The 16,105-nt window shown below is 37.4% G+C and overlaps 1 protein-coding gene across 4 annotated transcripts in view; it reads right to left on the reverse strand.

Annotated features, from left to right (window-relative positions):
• Positions 1–16,105, reverse strand: part of ARFGEF1 (ADP ribosylation factor guanine nucleotide exchange factor 1) — a 93,086-nt gene that overhangs the window by 51,597 nt on the left and 25,384 nt on the right. For 3 of the 4 annotated variants that reach the window (XM_057426061.1, XM_057426060.1, XM_057426059.1), the window contains exons 2-4: positions 11,140–11,170; positions 6,799–6,955; positions 5,607–5,753 (exon numbers count right to left, since the gene is read on the reverse strand). In XM_057426061.1, the coding sequence (XP_057282044.1) occupies positions 5,607–5,753; positions 6,799–6,955; positions 11,140–11,170 (335 nt within the window). The remainder of the gene's footprint in view (positions 1–5,606; positions 5,754–6,798; positions 6,956–11,139; positions 11,171–16,105) is intronic. The other variant, XM_057426062.1, reaches the window with a different exon arrangement.

Below are 16,105 nucleotides of genomic sequence, written 5' to 3' on the forward strand. Positions count from 1 at the left end.
GTGCAGCCTCAGCAAATTTGCAGACAACACCAACCTGAGTGGTGCAGTGACATGCCTAAGGGATGGGATGCCATTCAGAGGGACCTGAACAAGCTGAAGGAGTGGAGCCATGTGAACCTCATGAGGTTTAACAAGGCCAAGTGCAAAGTCCTTCACTAGGGTCAAGGCAACTCCCAGTATCAATACAGGCTGGGAGATGAATTGACTGAGAGCAGCCGTGCCAACAAGGACTTGGGAATTCTGGTACATGAAAAACTGAACATGAGCCAGAAAAAAACCCAAAACCTTGCAGCCCAGAAAGGCAACCATATCCTGGCTACATTAAAAGAAGAGTGACCAGCAGGTTGACAGAGGTGATTCTGCCATTCTTGTTTTTAAAAGTTACTTCAGTTGATTCAGATTATTAAATGCATGCCATGACAAAGGATGGACTAGGACACCTAGGAGCAAAGCCTGGATAGAAAAAATGCCTCCCTGCACAGGTCAGAAACAGCAAGCTACTGCAGTGGCTTTACTGCCTATGGAATCAGAGCATTAGGTTGCTCTTTTCTATCACGGTAGATTTGCTGCTCAAGGCTTTTTGCAACCAAGTTCCCACTTCTGGTCACACTTAGCTCATCTGTTTTCATCCAATATCTTCAGTGTGAGCTAAGGAGAGAGGATTAAAAAAGAAAACAAAACAAAACCACCCTACTTTATTGTATTCCTCCCCTTTGCTGTTCTTTAGGCTCTGAAGGAAACCTTTGTGAAAACAATGTTAGCACTATCTCCTTGTATTTCAGGTCCTTCCACAAGAGCCCACTTAGCCACAAAGCCTGCAAAAATACCATCAGCCATCAAGCTTTCTTTGTTCTGAAACTACTGGCTATCATCCCGACTTTGAGATTGTTTCCTTATGCTTTCCTTCCAGTCCTTCACACCTATTGTTCTATATTTGAAAAAGACCTATTGTTCTGTGCCTCTACCTAGTTACTATAAATAAAGCTTATTCATTTTCATAAACAACCATCAGATGGATTTGGGAAAGGAGAAAAATATTCAGGATCATTTCTTGAGTTACAGGCTGTATCTTTGTGCAACACCCATGGTATTTTTACTTTTAGCCTGAAGCATATTTGCAATTTTAGTGAATTTCCTTTTATGTAAAATGAGTGCGTTAGAACACGCACACGAGATACCATGATTTGTGAGGCAAAATGGATGTTGTTTAAAAAGGTAAATTAAATTTACGTTAATTCTCTGCTAAAAAGTCTGTCTGTACCTGTACTTTTCATTCCTCTCACACTGAATATTCTGCAAGAACAGACTGGTTATGGTTAAAGAAAGGAACTACAATGAGGAAAACAATTTAACAGCGCACAAGAGGCAGGTGCAGCTACATACAGACTTGCTAGTAAGCCTAGTTTTCAACTCAGGGACATTGTTCTCTTCCTATCAGGAAATCCATTCATCTTTGGAAAATTTATGACACAGTACAGCTGTCATCTGATCAGCAACCACACTTACTTTGTGTGAAATACTCATAATTCAGTTGCTTGGGATTTCTCAAGCTCTTAAGAGAGCACATAAAACACAGTGTCCCTAACTCCTCTCTCTACTGTATTTGCTATTGAAACCATGTAATTCCATTTGCTTTGAGAAGGGCCATAGGGTTATTTTTAATAATATTTTTTTAAGTGAACTTGAAGTCCAAACATTCACTTATGTTGTGTCAGCATGTCACTACAGACTGACTTTTAGAAAAACGCAGGAGACTGAAGTCCTTTAGCCACAAAGCAACAAGGCTGGACGAGGCCTTGGGTGATACGATTTAGCGTAAGGTGTCCCTGCCCATGGCAGGGGGGTTGGAACTAGATGATCTTAAGGTCCTTTCCAACCCTAACGATTCTATGATTATATGATTCTATAAATATATCAAATAACTCTCCAGATATATCATTTTTCAGTATGAATGACACTAAAAAAAACCATAATCGTACAGAACACAACACCACAGTTCTCCAAGCGACATTTTCATTGTGAGCAAGGGGTGATATTATCTCCTATTTTTTACCATTTCCAATTTGTTGTGACTTATATCATACATTTATGTTATACAAATGCTATACATTTACCACAGCTTTGAGAGACTTATGTTTATCTTAGTTTACCATCTTTGAAAACCTATGGAAATACACTGTTAGGGTATGAAAAATAGAAAAACACAGTGTTTGCTTTCAGCATGCTTTCAGTCTAGACAGTGATTTCAGACAACAGTGTCATATGGTAGATTCTACACCAGATTTCACTGACAATGGAGCATTAATTGTCAGTATTTGATTATTTTTTTCCTACTTAACATCAATTTTAAGGAAAAAAAAAATAAATTCCATATTCACAAGCATGTGGTCAGTTACCAGTCCTGAAACACACTGAAGGATTATGGCTGTGGACAGTGCAGAAAACAGAACTGTGTTCTAGCTTCTCCTATGGAAGATAACATAAAGAATATAAATCATGTAAGAACATAAAGTTTTATCTTTTTCATTGAAAAGTTATATGTTCAAAATGAACAAGAATATAATATGGAATTAAACTGATGCATATTTTTTTGCAAAACAGAAGTGTTTTATGTCCAACTCTGAAAACACAATCCTTCTGTAAAAAAATAAAACTGCAAACTGACAGGACAGCATTTTCAGATTAAGTAACTCAGTTTTTCTTAAGAGCCTTCTCAATTTGGAATCTGTTTTCACACAGGTTTGTTTCAAACTTATCATTATTTTTACTCCTCAGAATTAGTTAGCTTTTACAGTCTTCCCATTCTGTAATCCAATGAGTTGCCCTCTATTTTTAGTTAGTTTCAAAAGGTGACTTGTGCAAGCAACGTTTGATTCAACTTTCCTTGTTCCAGGGACACTGGTCATATTGACAGCATGACTAGTTGCAAGAAGACACATACAGGAGTTGACCTTATGAACAGTCTGCTGCACAGGGTAGATTCAGAAAGTGATCACGAAAGTAACATTCAACTTTTCAGACTACAGCTATCAAGCACACACAGAAATTTTTCTTGGCCAAACATGAGCATGTAAAGCTGTAAAAGTATCTAGATGATAATAAACACTCATTATACAGCAGACCAAGGACAGCAGATCTTGATCTCATGTTCCATCCTTCTTCCTCACCCTTATTCTTGCTTTACAGACTTATAAAAAAAAAAAAAATATAATTTTGTCATAATTGTAGGTCTTCAGAACAAAAAGGCCAGACAGAAAGTTCAACTAGAACCTCTGCATCTGTCAAGAGAAGTTTGCACACACACCCACACCCACCCCACAAATGCCACAGTAGCCCTAGCAGAGGAAGCCAAGGCAAAAAGGTTCAATCAAGGGAGGCCATTTCAAGAATAAACAATTTTAGTGGCAGCAGTAGCCTAATTACTTGGTTTTTATTTCTACCGCAGCAACCCCCACCATAACAACTGAACAAGAATTTGCATGGCTTCTCATCAAAATAACACCAAATCAAACTAAACTACAAGAGGAAGGAAGGAAAAGGCCAAAGTCTGGTTTGCTGTGGAGTCTGCAGATAGAAAAATGAGGGGATAACAGAGATAGGAGCACACAAGTAGAAATAGGGGCAGAAAAGTTAAACTAGCCATCAACTATCAGAACCACCACCAAATACACCTCAAAGCTTAGATACCTGAAGAGAGACAACTTACACTCCTCAGTCTCATTAAGATTAATTTCCTTGGTAGTCACTAGAGAGGTAGTTTCAGAACACCTAAGTGGCTCTGTTTGTTGGGAACCCGCTTAAGATGACCCTGCCACTGGAAAGTCATCTAGTAAGGAACACACAGCATCTTGTTTGAACTCTGATCCAATGCTAGCTGCCAGATGTTAAGACTGAGGGCAGCATGCTATAAAAGGCAGTCCATTCAGCATGCAGAACTGAGATATTCCTCCAGGAAAGAAGGTGTTTGAATCATCAAGGTTCTCAGATTTTACCTTGGTGTTAGTGATACAGCTGCCCTGCAGAAGCACTGTTCATGTTGTGAGTAACAGCCTGGGAGTGCAAGAACAGAAAGTGGGAGATCCAAGACCAGGCCTTCTATCTCCCTGATGGCATTAAAATTCTTCAGAGAACATACTAATCACCAGTACTACAGAGGAGACTGGCAAGACACATAATTCATCCTTCAATTCATACTGGAGAACTGGGGTCCACCCTCAGCCCTTCAGTAACTGAAGAGTTACGACACCTAAGAGAGTATGACTGACTTAGAAGTTTCATTATTCCCCTGAAGGAAGTCAAAAGTTCTGGGTTTTGCTAAAGTCATTTCTAATTTTCATGTTTTTTTATAGTGTTCAGTGTACTGGACAAACATGGGATCAAAGCCAAAACAGTACTCTTCGCTCTCTCAGGCAATCAGCATGGCAATTAGGTAAATCTGAAGAGGCAAAAAGTTAAGGCACTAAAGGAACTTACACGCTTAATGCATTTTACAATTGTTGAAGAATTTACTTTCTCAACTACTTTCTTGGACAGCAGGAATACCAGCTCATGGGTAACTCCCTTCAGGGGGGGAGGACCAGAATAACAATGCATTCAGAAAGAAGGCATTACAGTGAGAAGGAGATATAATGGTTTCAGCCACTGGAAGTTTAAACTAAACAAGGAGTTCCTTTTGAAATATGAAAAATGTCTTAAATGCTTAGGCAGAACAACACAACAGATCTAGGCAACAGCAGCATAAACCAACACTTGTAACAACTATCTGCTGGAGAAGTGGAGTGCCAAGAAAAAGATCTGAGCTAAGAGAAGGAGTACAAACTGCATTCTGCAGTCAGACTAGTAAATACAATCTGTGAGAAATGTCAACACCTCAGGATACATATACACAAGAATATGAGGTAACAAACACTCCATTACTCATTACTAACTTTAAATGTATTCCTCACTACTGTTCATCATCACAACCATTCAAGGACTACTGTTACAGGAGTACAGTATTTCCACTAGGTGCCTACCTTCTATTAGTTGGCATCATAATTTCCTGTAATGAATACCCATAATTAATAAGTGCAATCAGAAAACAGCTAAAGTTCCCCAGAAACAGTTATCTGTAAAAACTCCACATGCAACATTTATATAAGCTGTAGAAAGAAACCTTAGACCTCCTTCAAACAAAAGTCTATGCCACAGCAGCACAAAGCTACTATGGTAACGCCTGACTGCCAGGTCTAATTGCATTTCACAAAACAATTCCAAAACAGATTTCAAGATTTGCTGCTTAATTACCATCTTCCCCACTGAGAGTGCAGGATTATTTCATAGCAATTCCTCACAATTAGAAAGTGACACAGGTCTGCTGTGAATGAGATTTCACTCAGTGGTCTGTGCACAAGACTTCAGGTCACAACCAAAAATTCACCCCAAATGCAACGGGAGAGAATAGGGAAAGGCGCATAAGATAACAAGTCTTCATCTCAAACAGGATCAAGAAAATATTTTAAAATTACCATTACATTTACAAATTAAACAATTCTGCTTCTGAACTCTGAGATCATGAACATCTTTTTGCTGTCACCACTACAAATACTGGAAGTATTAATCATTACCTTTATTATTTGTAGCTGAACCCCTTCGTCTGTCTGAGGGCCTTGGAAGCAGCCACATATTGTCTCAATAATTCTATCAATTAATTTTTTGCCTGGAGTTGTACTGTCTGGAGCATTCCCTGTCAAGTGCCCATATGCTATAAGTTTCTGGAGGGAAGAAAAAAAACACGCATAAATAAGAGCTTAAAAAATAAGTCATTTTTTTGTTATAATAAACAAATTCCCTAGATCACTCTAACTTGCACAGAATAATTAAAACAGTACATTTTACCACGTCCCATAAAACATCAAGGATTTTTTTAAAATGTCCTCCAGATTTATTCAATTTTCACTCAGCAATGGCAATATGAAGTTTGTCAGCAAGTTTAACCTTAAAGCTTTTGTTCATCAGTCAACAATGTTTTAAAAGAAACAGAATTCCAAAAAATAACTCACATCGCTAAGTCTTCATATGTAGTCAGCACAGAATTGTTTTTAATACCTGATAACCCAGCTGCAAAGGCTTTCCATTTAAGTTCACTGCTATTCTTCTGGTTTTAAATATTCTATTATACCTACCTTTCTCTAAGTCTTCAATACTTTGAAATGGAATTTATTACAAAATTAACAAAATCCTCTTCCAAACACTTCAGGCATGAGAGTATTTGTAAATCTCCATGACCTTCCTACTTAAAAATACAGAGTAGCTATGGATCATAGTGCAATGGATCATAGTGCAACAGCATGCCAGCCCTTCTTGTGCCCGTGAATGGGAATTTATTGAGTTTACTGTTGGGCTACTCAGGAGAAGTGAATGGCTAAATTCCCTGCTGCAGAATTTGTTCTGAAAACATTACAAGAGCCTCTGACATTTGAGAGGCTTGAAATCTCAAACTGCAAATATTTTACTGCAATTGTCAACAACATAACATGAATTTGATAATGCTATGCTTGCTGTGTTAGTTTAACACATAAACACATGAAAATAGGTAGCTTTACACTAACACAATAAAACTGATTCAAGCATGTAACTGTGGTAACACATATATGCACAAATAAACATATAAATGCACTACATAATAAGACACACTTGGCTGTGTGTTTAATAAAGTAAAATAATAGAAAACCAATGACATTATGCTACATAAAATGTACCTCCCCTCCAAATCAACAGAATTTTCAGTTGACAGTTAAAGCTGATCTTCATACAGACCTGTAAACAATCTAGAGATGTACTGACAATCCTGGGGCACTTAGACTGGCATGCCAATTCAAATGGTAGGAAGTACTTGTCTGCTTCAATGAAGCTTGTTTTTGATTTCACAGGTGGAAGAGTGCTTGAACCAGGCTTTGCTTCTCCATGAGGGGGGCTAAACAGAGTGATTGTATTAGAATGCTGTAAGCAATCACACAAATAGTTACCACCACAATGCTTGTGAATAAGATAAAATACCAAGAAAATTAACATTAGGAAAGAGTAACTTCTATGAAGTTAACACAACAGTAGTATGGTTGAATAAACATTCTTAAATATTCCTTATAGCTTTTATACTTCATCTGCTCCTTTGTGGATCTGGCAAACTGTCCCATTTTGCACACTAAGTGGATATTCAGTGGTCCCTGCTGTTTGAAAGGCATAAAAGACTTGTTTCCTCTGAAAACAGGAAGACTCTCCTTGGTTGACGAAGGCAAGAAGGGAACAAGGGAAATCTATTCAGTGTAACTTCCACATTAAATAATAACTCTGACAGAAGTCTCATCTGTTATTACTAGAACAGGTAAAAATTCAAGCTGCCAAAAATTTTAATGACCCTAAAAGGTAAGAACTACCCAACTACTGTATTATGATACGAGTTGGTTTAGTACTTAGAAAAAGTACATCTATTTTGGAGGTTAAATCATATCTGAACTTCAATCTTAGGCATACTTGGGAAAAAGCAAACCAACCAACCCACCAAGGAAGAGAAAACTGCAAACTCTGCTCTAATCTGTGCTTCAGATGACACCAATGAATTGAAGAGTTCAGCACTTATCAATGCCTCTCACTTGGGCAATATATTTGAAATGACTAACTACAAAATCAGAGAAAATTGTAAGCTGTTGAAGTCTTTTTGCTTACAGCACCTTTAGAAATGGCATGCTCATCAGTACTCAGCTAAAAGGAACAATTACGAATAGGCAATTTTTCACTACCTTGTGTGCATCAATGCAGTCCACCTTTGACTCAAAGCAAGATGTTCAGATTTGTCATTCCACAGAATAGCTCATCACCTTTCTATAAAGCATTCCTGACCTTTTTTATGCATACATATGAATCTTTACATAAAACGTAAACTACACTGTCTTATGCAGACTTGATAAGTGGTATTAAAAAAAAAAAAACAAAACCCCGAAACCCCTCCCAAAAGAGGAAAGGAGCTTCATATTCTGTAGACAAAGATTATAAAATTCTTGCAGCAATTCAAATACATTTTTACAGAACAAGTAATTTCAAATCCGTGTCTTATGCATTTGATGCAAATTAAATCAGATGCTTCAAGGAATGTAGAGGATAGCAAATACACATTTTTCATGTTGCTGAAGAATGAATGCAGTCCCGTGCATCAAGGAAAGAGCCTTAAACTAACCAGTATGATAAATTATTAATTTCAGCTTTTCAAGGAGCAAGCTGGATTGTCCTTGAGAAGATGTTTGGAACCACATTCAAACAGCACTCGCTTAGGCTGCTTAAAGAGGGCAGCTAAATTCTAAGTCTTAACAGTAAATAATTAATACTAAAATTCTACTTTCTACTAAATAACTTCTATTTTGAAGCTTTAAGGGCTTATTCCTATGTATTTTTTTTCCCTGAAGCAGGGCAGAAGTTTGTTTTCCTGTTGGATGCATAACTTTATTTATTGCACAATGCTGTGCTGCTGGAAAGAGAGCTCTTTTGGACAAAACCCAAATTAGATAAGTTGCAGGGGAAGTACATGACTCTTCTACGTTCTTAAATCCTATAAAAGCTTTTCTCTGAGGAACGGAGAGGTAGTATCTCTTGCCCATGTCTTATGACAAGACTGTTGTCATCTAGTCATTATGTGTACTGATGCCATTTAAATTAGGTTAAAAGAGCACTTCACAAATACAACCAGGATTTTTCAGAAACAAGGACCAGGCCATGAAGAGATTCCAAAAATGAAGAAACTGTATCTACTGCAGAAGCCTGAAGCTTCTCTTATTCGAAAGCTATTTAAAAATGCACAAAATAATAAATATAGAAGATAATGCTCTATTTGTCTCTGGAAAGAACTCAGGAAGATCATCTTGCTGTTGATGGATCGGAAGGGGATAGCAGAGACAGAGGAGAGAGAAAGCCAAAAGGTCTTTCCTTCTTAATGTCAGTGAAGAAATTACTTCAGCTAGTTTTTTCCAGCAGACTATGAAACCAGAAACTGTCCCCAGCAAAACTTCTTCCGCCAAAGGATCTGCCAACCATAAGAATTACGAAATATGCCTGAAATATGCTGATGTTTACCTATCAGCCATAGAAACAGACTAAGGTATGTATTAAGCAATTAATTTTAGAAATTGTTTTGGCAGCATTTCCTGTATGAGGGTTATATAAATCAGCCTGTTCTTTCCTATTCCATTCCCCCCCATCCCATTACTAGAAACCAGTTCTGTTTAAAAACAAACAACAAAACAAAAGAAGCAGTTTTCCATGTAAACATTCTGACAGGTGGAAACTGTATTTTTCACTGCATTCCAGACTAAACATGAGATCACTTTCCTTGAATAGGAACCAGAAAAACCTGAAAGAATTAGCTTTAGAAATCCTTTGTTAGGATATTCAAATCTCAATTACAGAAATATGAAGCTGAAAATAATTTGATAAACCAAAAGGTTTCTCTTTTCTTAGGGCTAGAAAAACAGTATTTTCTACTGCATCTAAAAGTTTGACTCTGTAATAAGAATAGCGCAAATCCATTCAGAGTTTCCAAGTCCAGTAGTGCCTTCATAGCAGCAAAAGGCTACAGTCAAAATAAAGATAGCACCAAAGAAATCAAAATGTTTTGAAAAAGGACATGCGTAAGGCACACACATTATACCCCCCAAAAATCACAACTTTAGATATTAATAGGTCAGAATTTAAGCACCAAAATTTCATAGATGAATGAACCATACTTGTAGAAATTATTATATATCATTGCTCTCGTTATATGCTATTTAACCACAGGATCAGGTATTACTTTCCCTTGGTCAATGTGCAGAACAAATATCCCTCACTGAATATTTAACATTAAGCATTTTTTTTCTTATCATGCTTCACAATGTGGACTTCTGCTTTATTTATAATACTCAAAGTAAAGCCTATTATAAAAGCACATTACTTGGTGCCTGAGACTGTTCTGTGGTGCTTAGTGCAACATTTTCTGAACACTACACAAATATTACATTTAATTTTACAACCTTACTATGAGCTGATGATACTGACTTTATTCTCAGATCGGAGAAACTAAAGCACAGTGATTCAGTCTGATGCATCCACAAATCTGATAAGCTGCAAGACTAAATTTTTAAGCATATTTGATTATTAAATTGTCCATTATATCTTTCAAAACAAAGTGCCCACTGGCTTCCTTTCCAGCTACAAGTGCTCATATTTTCCAAACCAAAACTTGTAGATTTCATCTCAAATACCCAGGAGATGAGCAGAAATCATTAGTGGCCTATTTTGATAGCTGTGGTTTAAACGATTTGGCTAAACCAGAAATTCAGTTACAGGTCCCCAGGCAGCACTCATCTGCCTAAGCTGCAAGAACACTTTCATCATCAGTTTCACCCACTGATCCAATTCTTTCAGTAAGTGGTATAAGCAATCTTCACCACACAGCCTTGACTCATGGTTAGTAACGTACACTGAATGAAGATGATCCTGTGGAACATGTAATTAAACACTAATAATGGGTTCCACAGTTTACCAATACCTAAAAAAAAAACCAGAACTCGATGACAGCAGCAGAGTGCTGAATAGCAATTTTGGCTTCTTCGCTTTTAGAGCATTTGCCTCCAGAAATCTACATCTATTTCCTAACAAGGTCTTTTCCAGACACTGTATTTTCAAATTACACTCGTTTCTCCACCCATTCCCACTTCCTCCCCCCAACTTCCTCCTCTCGCTCACTCACAGTTGAAGTCTTTTATTTGCAGTCCAGGCTCTTCCCTCTCCTCTGAACTCACGTCAACAGCTCAGGCCCCGTCACTAACACTTTCCTCTTGCGCCACCTACAAAGACTTTTTCTAACCCTGATCCCCATCCCTACCCTCTCTGGCCAGACAGTATCAACCCGTTTTCTCTAAGTTATCTTCTGCCTCTAGTCCCAGACCCTGTGCCTTGCACCATAACAGACAGTCACAGAAGCAGTATTCTTATTTCCAGACATCACCAACTTTATAAAACATACTGAAAATGGTTTTCAGAGAGAGCCCATACTCCCAATGCAGAATAAGTATGGTACACATTTTAGGAAGTTAAAAGCACTATCACTCAATAAGATGAACTATCACATACCTTTGCTTTTCTGTTTCAGCCTTTATTTCCTCTGTAAAATGAAACAAAGGCATAGTTATGGAAATGGTATCATAACCACAAATATAAAAATAAGTAACTAAAAATGACTGGGAAACAAAACTATTTAGGCAAACATTTGAAACCAGAATCAGTTTAAAACACAAAATACAGGTTTATAAGCAATTTTGTAAGAGCTTCTACTCTTCACTTGCACTGGTTACAAGCCATATCAAAATTTCTTTACAAACCTTAATATTCAAAACGTAATACTTAACTCAAATCCAGCCATGTCAGCTAAACACCACATCCCTAGAATGTTTTTGCCAAGACACTGGCAAGCTTATGTATGCAGAAATAATGAGGAAAATGCAAATATTATTAAAACTGTTCATCTACCCATAAAGGATATACTGCGTGTTAAATGCGGGTTACACAGAAACAATAAAGACTCCACCATTGCCAATTCTTACATGAAACCTTGATGATTAATTACCATTTTTGACTTTCAACAGAGATAGATACCAAGGTAATGACTAGAGTGAAGAAAAAAGAAGTCTGTAGCACCTCTATTTCCTAGTTTAATGCTGTTGACAATAAGTAATTTTTAATAATACATTTTAAAAGTAATTTTCAATTACTGAAACTAATTTTAGGAAATTTCAGGAGTACTTTTTGTCTGTATTTTCCAGTTATTTCACACACTTAAATCATAGGAGATTCCATAAAGACTAGGAATTTCAATGTTGTAGGAATACATTCTTGAAGTCAAACATACAAACGAAGTATGTTTAAAGAAATCTCAGAAAACGTATTCTATCATCAAGTCCTGCTCAAACATGCAAACACACCATTAACTAAAAGCAATGCTTCATTTTTTTTGAGCATAAGCTTTAAACTAGTGTCATGAATTAATCCAAGAAACAGCTAGTCCAGAAGTGGTTCAAACTGGTGTTATGCAGGACTACACAAAACATGAAAATAATTCAATATTTCACTATTCAGTATTTCTCAGTAAGTAACAATAACGACAAGTCTTGTAGTCAGTAATGTTTTGGGAAAGTATGCCCAAATCCTGTCAGATTATGGTCTTTGATCCATTTAGTTGCTAGAAGACAAATTCCTGACCACAAAGAAGGGGGAAAAAAGCCTCTCTTACTCCCTTCCAGCATCTTCTTACCTTTCATTATTTTACCTCTCAGCTTGGCATTCACACCCAGGAACTGCTCTCAAGTCTGTCCAACAAACATTACCAACCAGATAAACTGCCAAACGGCTTCCGAGTTCCAAATTCCCAACTAGAACAACAAAACTGAACAGATTTTTTCCCAATACCCAACTATTTTCAACACAGAATGAAAACACAGTAGATGGCAGAAAGTAAGGGAATCCTAATGCTCTGCTTAGATAGCAATACCATTAAAAACATCAATGAAATGTTTATAAATTTTGTTTGTAAAATGACACAAGATATTAGAGTAGCGTCATTAAAAAGGTGGTGGTGGGGCAGAACTAAACACGAAAAGTAGAAACCATGTCTTACAGAACTTGCATTAATTTGAGTGACAAACTCCTTTAAATCCTTTCTTTATATATATTTAGTTCTTAAAAAGGATTAATACATGAATTTAGAAACCACTTATACAATCTGAACTTAAGTCATGCTAAAAAACATTTGTACTGTTTTATACTTAAAATTATTCAAGATTATAACCCATTTTATGGTATTTAAAATGAAGAAAGATAATTCAAGAAAAAGCAATGAATATTAACACAAATTTCATTTTATGATTTTATCGTCTTTTAATAACCTGAAACAAACACAACAGTTTTAACACTTTTACTTAGGATCACTTAGATACGGGAGTAAACTACTCAACTGACAACAAAGATTTGTGCATTTACAAGTTATTTTATACTTTGGCTAGGAAAGAAAACCACCATAACAATGATTTCAGACTATTGCTATAAGTAAAACAACAAGAATGCAAAGCTCCACTTCATGTCCAATTCTGGCTACACTTCTCAGACTGCACCATGCCACTGGAACACTAACCCCCTAAGGCTCACCACTCCCCCCCTAGGGAAGGTGCAAATTATAGTGGAACTTGTTCATTTTTCAGAAAGAGTTTTGAGTATTGAATTAATATGAAAATTGCTCAAGGAAGTACAAGTAAACCAGTTCTCAGCTCCCCACCCTCTCTATCTCCCCATGAACAGTATTTTTCCAGTAAAAGACAGCACATGTCCTAAGCACAAACACTCTTCCGGCACTACTTAAAGCAGATGTGACAGTAGGTGAGTGTTCAGACAACTCATGCTAGTCACCTTTATAGGTTCCAAAACAGTGGTTACACTGTATGCTTAAGCACATTTATTGAGCTGAAAACACTGCATGAACAAAGACAAGTCCCTGGCAAACAGACACACATAAAATAACATTCAGGAAAAGAAAGATCAAAACCAGCAGTTCCACTTCGTGCTAACTCTTTTTATTCCTGAACTAGAAGAATGTATCAAACACAGCCAGCTGTCATCCTGATGCTACTTCAGATTATCTCTGAATTTATTCTCTGCGTTGTAAACTGCAACAGTACCTGCAAAGATTACCAAAATAACGGGAAAAAAAAAAAAAAAAAAAAAAAATCCGAATCAGAGCTGCTTAAAGCAGTGATGCTACTGATATTCTAACAAATTATGACTATTCTTTCTTAAAATACTGTAACAGAGTCTTCAGAAAAGAGCACAATTCCTATCAGAAAACAAATTTCTGTAATTGAAAGAAGTATACTATGATTACAAGGAAAAAGCTTATGCAGGTGTCGATCTAATTAAATGTTACTACCATTTCAAGCAACACTGCATCAGCTTATTAATGCTAAATCACAGATTTTACAACCTTTGTTAAATAAGAAGACATATCCTTAGAGCGGCCAACATCAGTTATTTTAGAACACTAAAACATTTTAAATGGCAGATAAGCACATGATACAATACAACTGCTATGAATGAGGTAGACAGCAGACTTAAAAGTTTACTTTTAAGAGAAAATCTAATTTTCTTCACTGTCTGATTGCTCCCCCTGTTCTCCATGCTGGAACACAGCTTAATCACCATACAATTTCATGGTCGTGTAACAACCACATCCAGTAGGAAGCATACAAAAAATTCAAGCAGCGTTACCAGCAGAAAAACAGATTATAATAAAGGTAACCAACAATTCTCACAGCAGATAAATAATCTGTTAAAGACAGACAAACCAGAACACACTGACCGATATATTTTTTCATATGTGAAAAAGTAATCCCTGCAAAACTAAAGAGTATCTGGAAAAGGGAGATGAAGCCAGGCTTAAAAACACAGGCTGCTTGTTTGCTCTCCCTCTCCCTCTGAAACACACAACCAAAACCCCAAAGGAGAGGATCCCAGAGCTGGAAAAGCATCATCTCACCATCTCTATTCGTCCTGGGAAGGGGGAGTAAGAGGATGCAAGATGCTGGAACAGGAGAAGATGTCTGTATAAAACTAAAGCTCACAGTCTCTCTCTATTATTTGCCATGTCTATGTATTATCTGTCATTACTATGCCAAATACCTCACATTATTCTATGGCACTGAAAGGATGCGTCCTAAAATGGAACTAACTGGGGTATGTTTAGTACTCTTGAATAAAATTCACACACAGCTCCAGCAGAAGACGTCTTCATAGAGTTCTATCACAGAATTAGTGGAAACACATGGCTTTTGCACACAGAAGATAGAGCTGATCAAGGAGATGCACTATTTTGCAGTTTTACAATGGTACACATCAACTGTTTCACAGAGCGGGCAAAATAAGTCATGTACATTAGTTTCAACATAGTTTTCCATTTCATCTACACTTGCACAGACCATCATAATTTCAAAGAAATTTCTGAAAATATGTATGATCACCAGTAAACAGGTGTCCTGCTTTTGGTTGTGACAGTTAACTTCTTTATGGTAGCTTGTATAGTGCTGCATTTTAGCTTTGAGCCAAAACCAGTGCTGATCACATACAGATGCTTTAGTTACTGCTGAGTAGTGCTTACACATAGCCAAGGCCTTTTCTGCTCCTCACAGCACTGCACCAGAGAGTAGGCTTGGGATGCACAAGGAGTTGGGAGGGGACACAGCTGGGACAGCTGATGACCCCAACCGACCACAGGGATATTCTAGACCATGTGGTGTCACACTCAGCAATAAAAACTTGTGGGGGAGAGTCTGCCTGCCATTGCCTGGGGACTGCTTGGGCATCAGTCACCCAGCTGTAAGCTATTGCCACGTTTTTGCAGCACTCATGCTTATGGGTTTTATTTTTCTTTGCTGTGTCATGCCCCCTGCTGCCCCCTTCTCCCCCCCCCCCCCCCCGCCCCCCTTTCCTTTTTCCTTACTAACCTTTCTTTACCTGAACCCAAACTTTTTGTACTTTCACCCTCCGGTTCTCTCCTACGTACCAGCTGTGAGCAGCTGCATGGGGCTTAGGTGCTGGCTGGAGGTATGGAGTTAAACCACCACAACAGGTTTCAATACTGTCATTCTCACCTCTCCAACTTTAATTCACTGCTTCAGCATGTCCTTTGAACATTTTTTCTTACCCCCTTCAGAGTCCTTACAGTTTCTAGTATGAAAAAAACAAACTGGTTTCCAGTTTTCTTACTGTCCCATCTTACAAGCAGCTAATCATATTTGTAACTATAAAATTAACAAATCTGTCTGTAATGGCAGTGATTAACACCTAATAAGCAAGGTCAAAATGAGCCAAGCAGATGCTGGGGGCAATACTGCCTTAACTGGCCTATAATGCTGATTAAACTCCAATTTATAACCAATTCACAGTTTAACCCCACTAATCTGATTCTAAGGATGATTTAACCTTAACTACACTGAAGGGTATCTCTAAGTCCCATTTGAAATTTTTTTACGACTGGCTTATTCCCTTGGTTCCTAAG

Source organism: Pezoporus wallicus, unplaced genomic scaffold, assembly GCF_028554395.1.
Source record: "Pezoporus wallicus isolate ANWC-B61680 ecotype Strahan unplaced genomic scaffold, APGP_CSIRO_Pwel_v1 contig_4131, whole genome shotgun sequence".
Taxonomy (NCBI): domain Eukaryota; kingdom Metazoa; phylum Chordata; class Aves; order Psittaciformes; family Psittacidae; genus Pezoporus; species Pezoporus wallicus.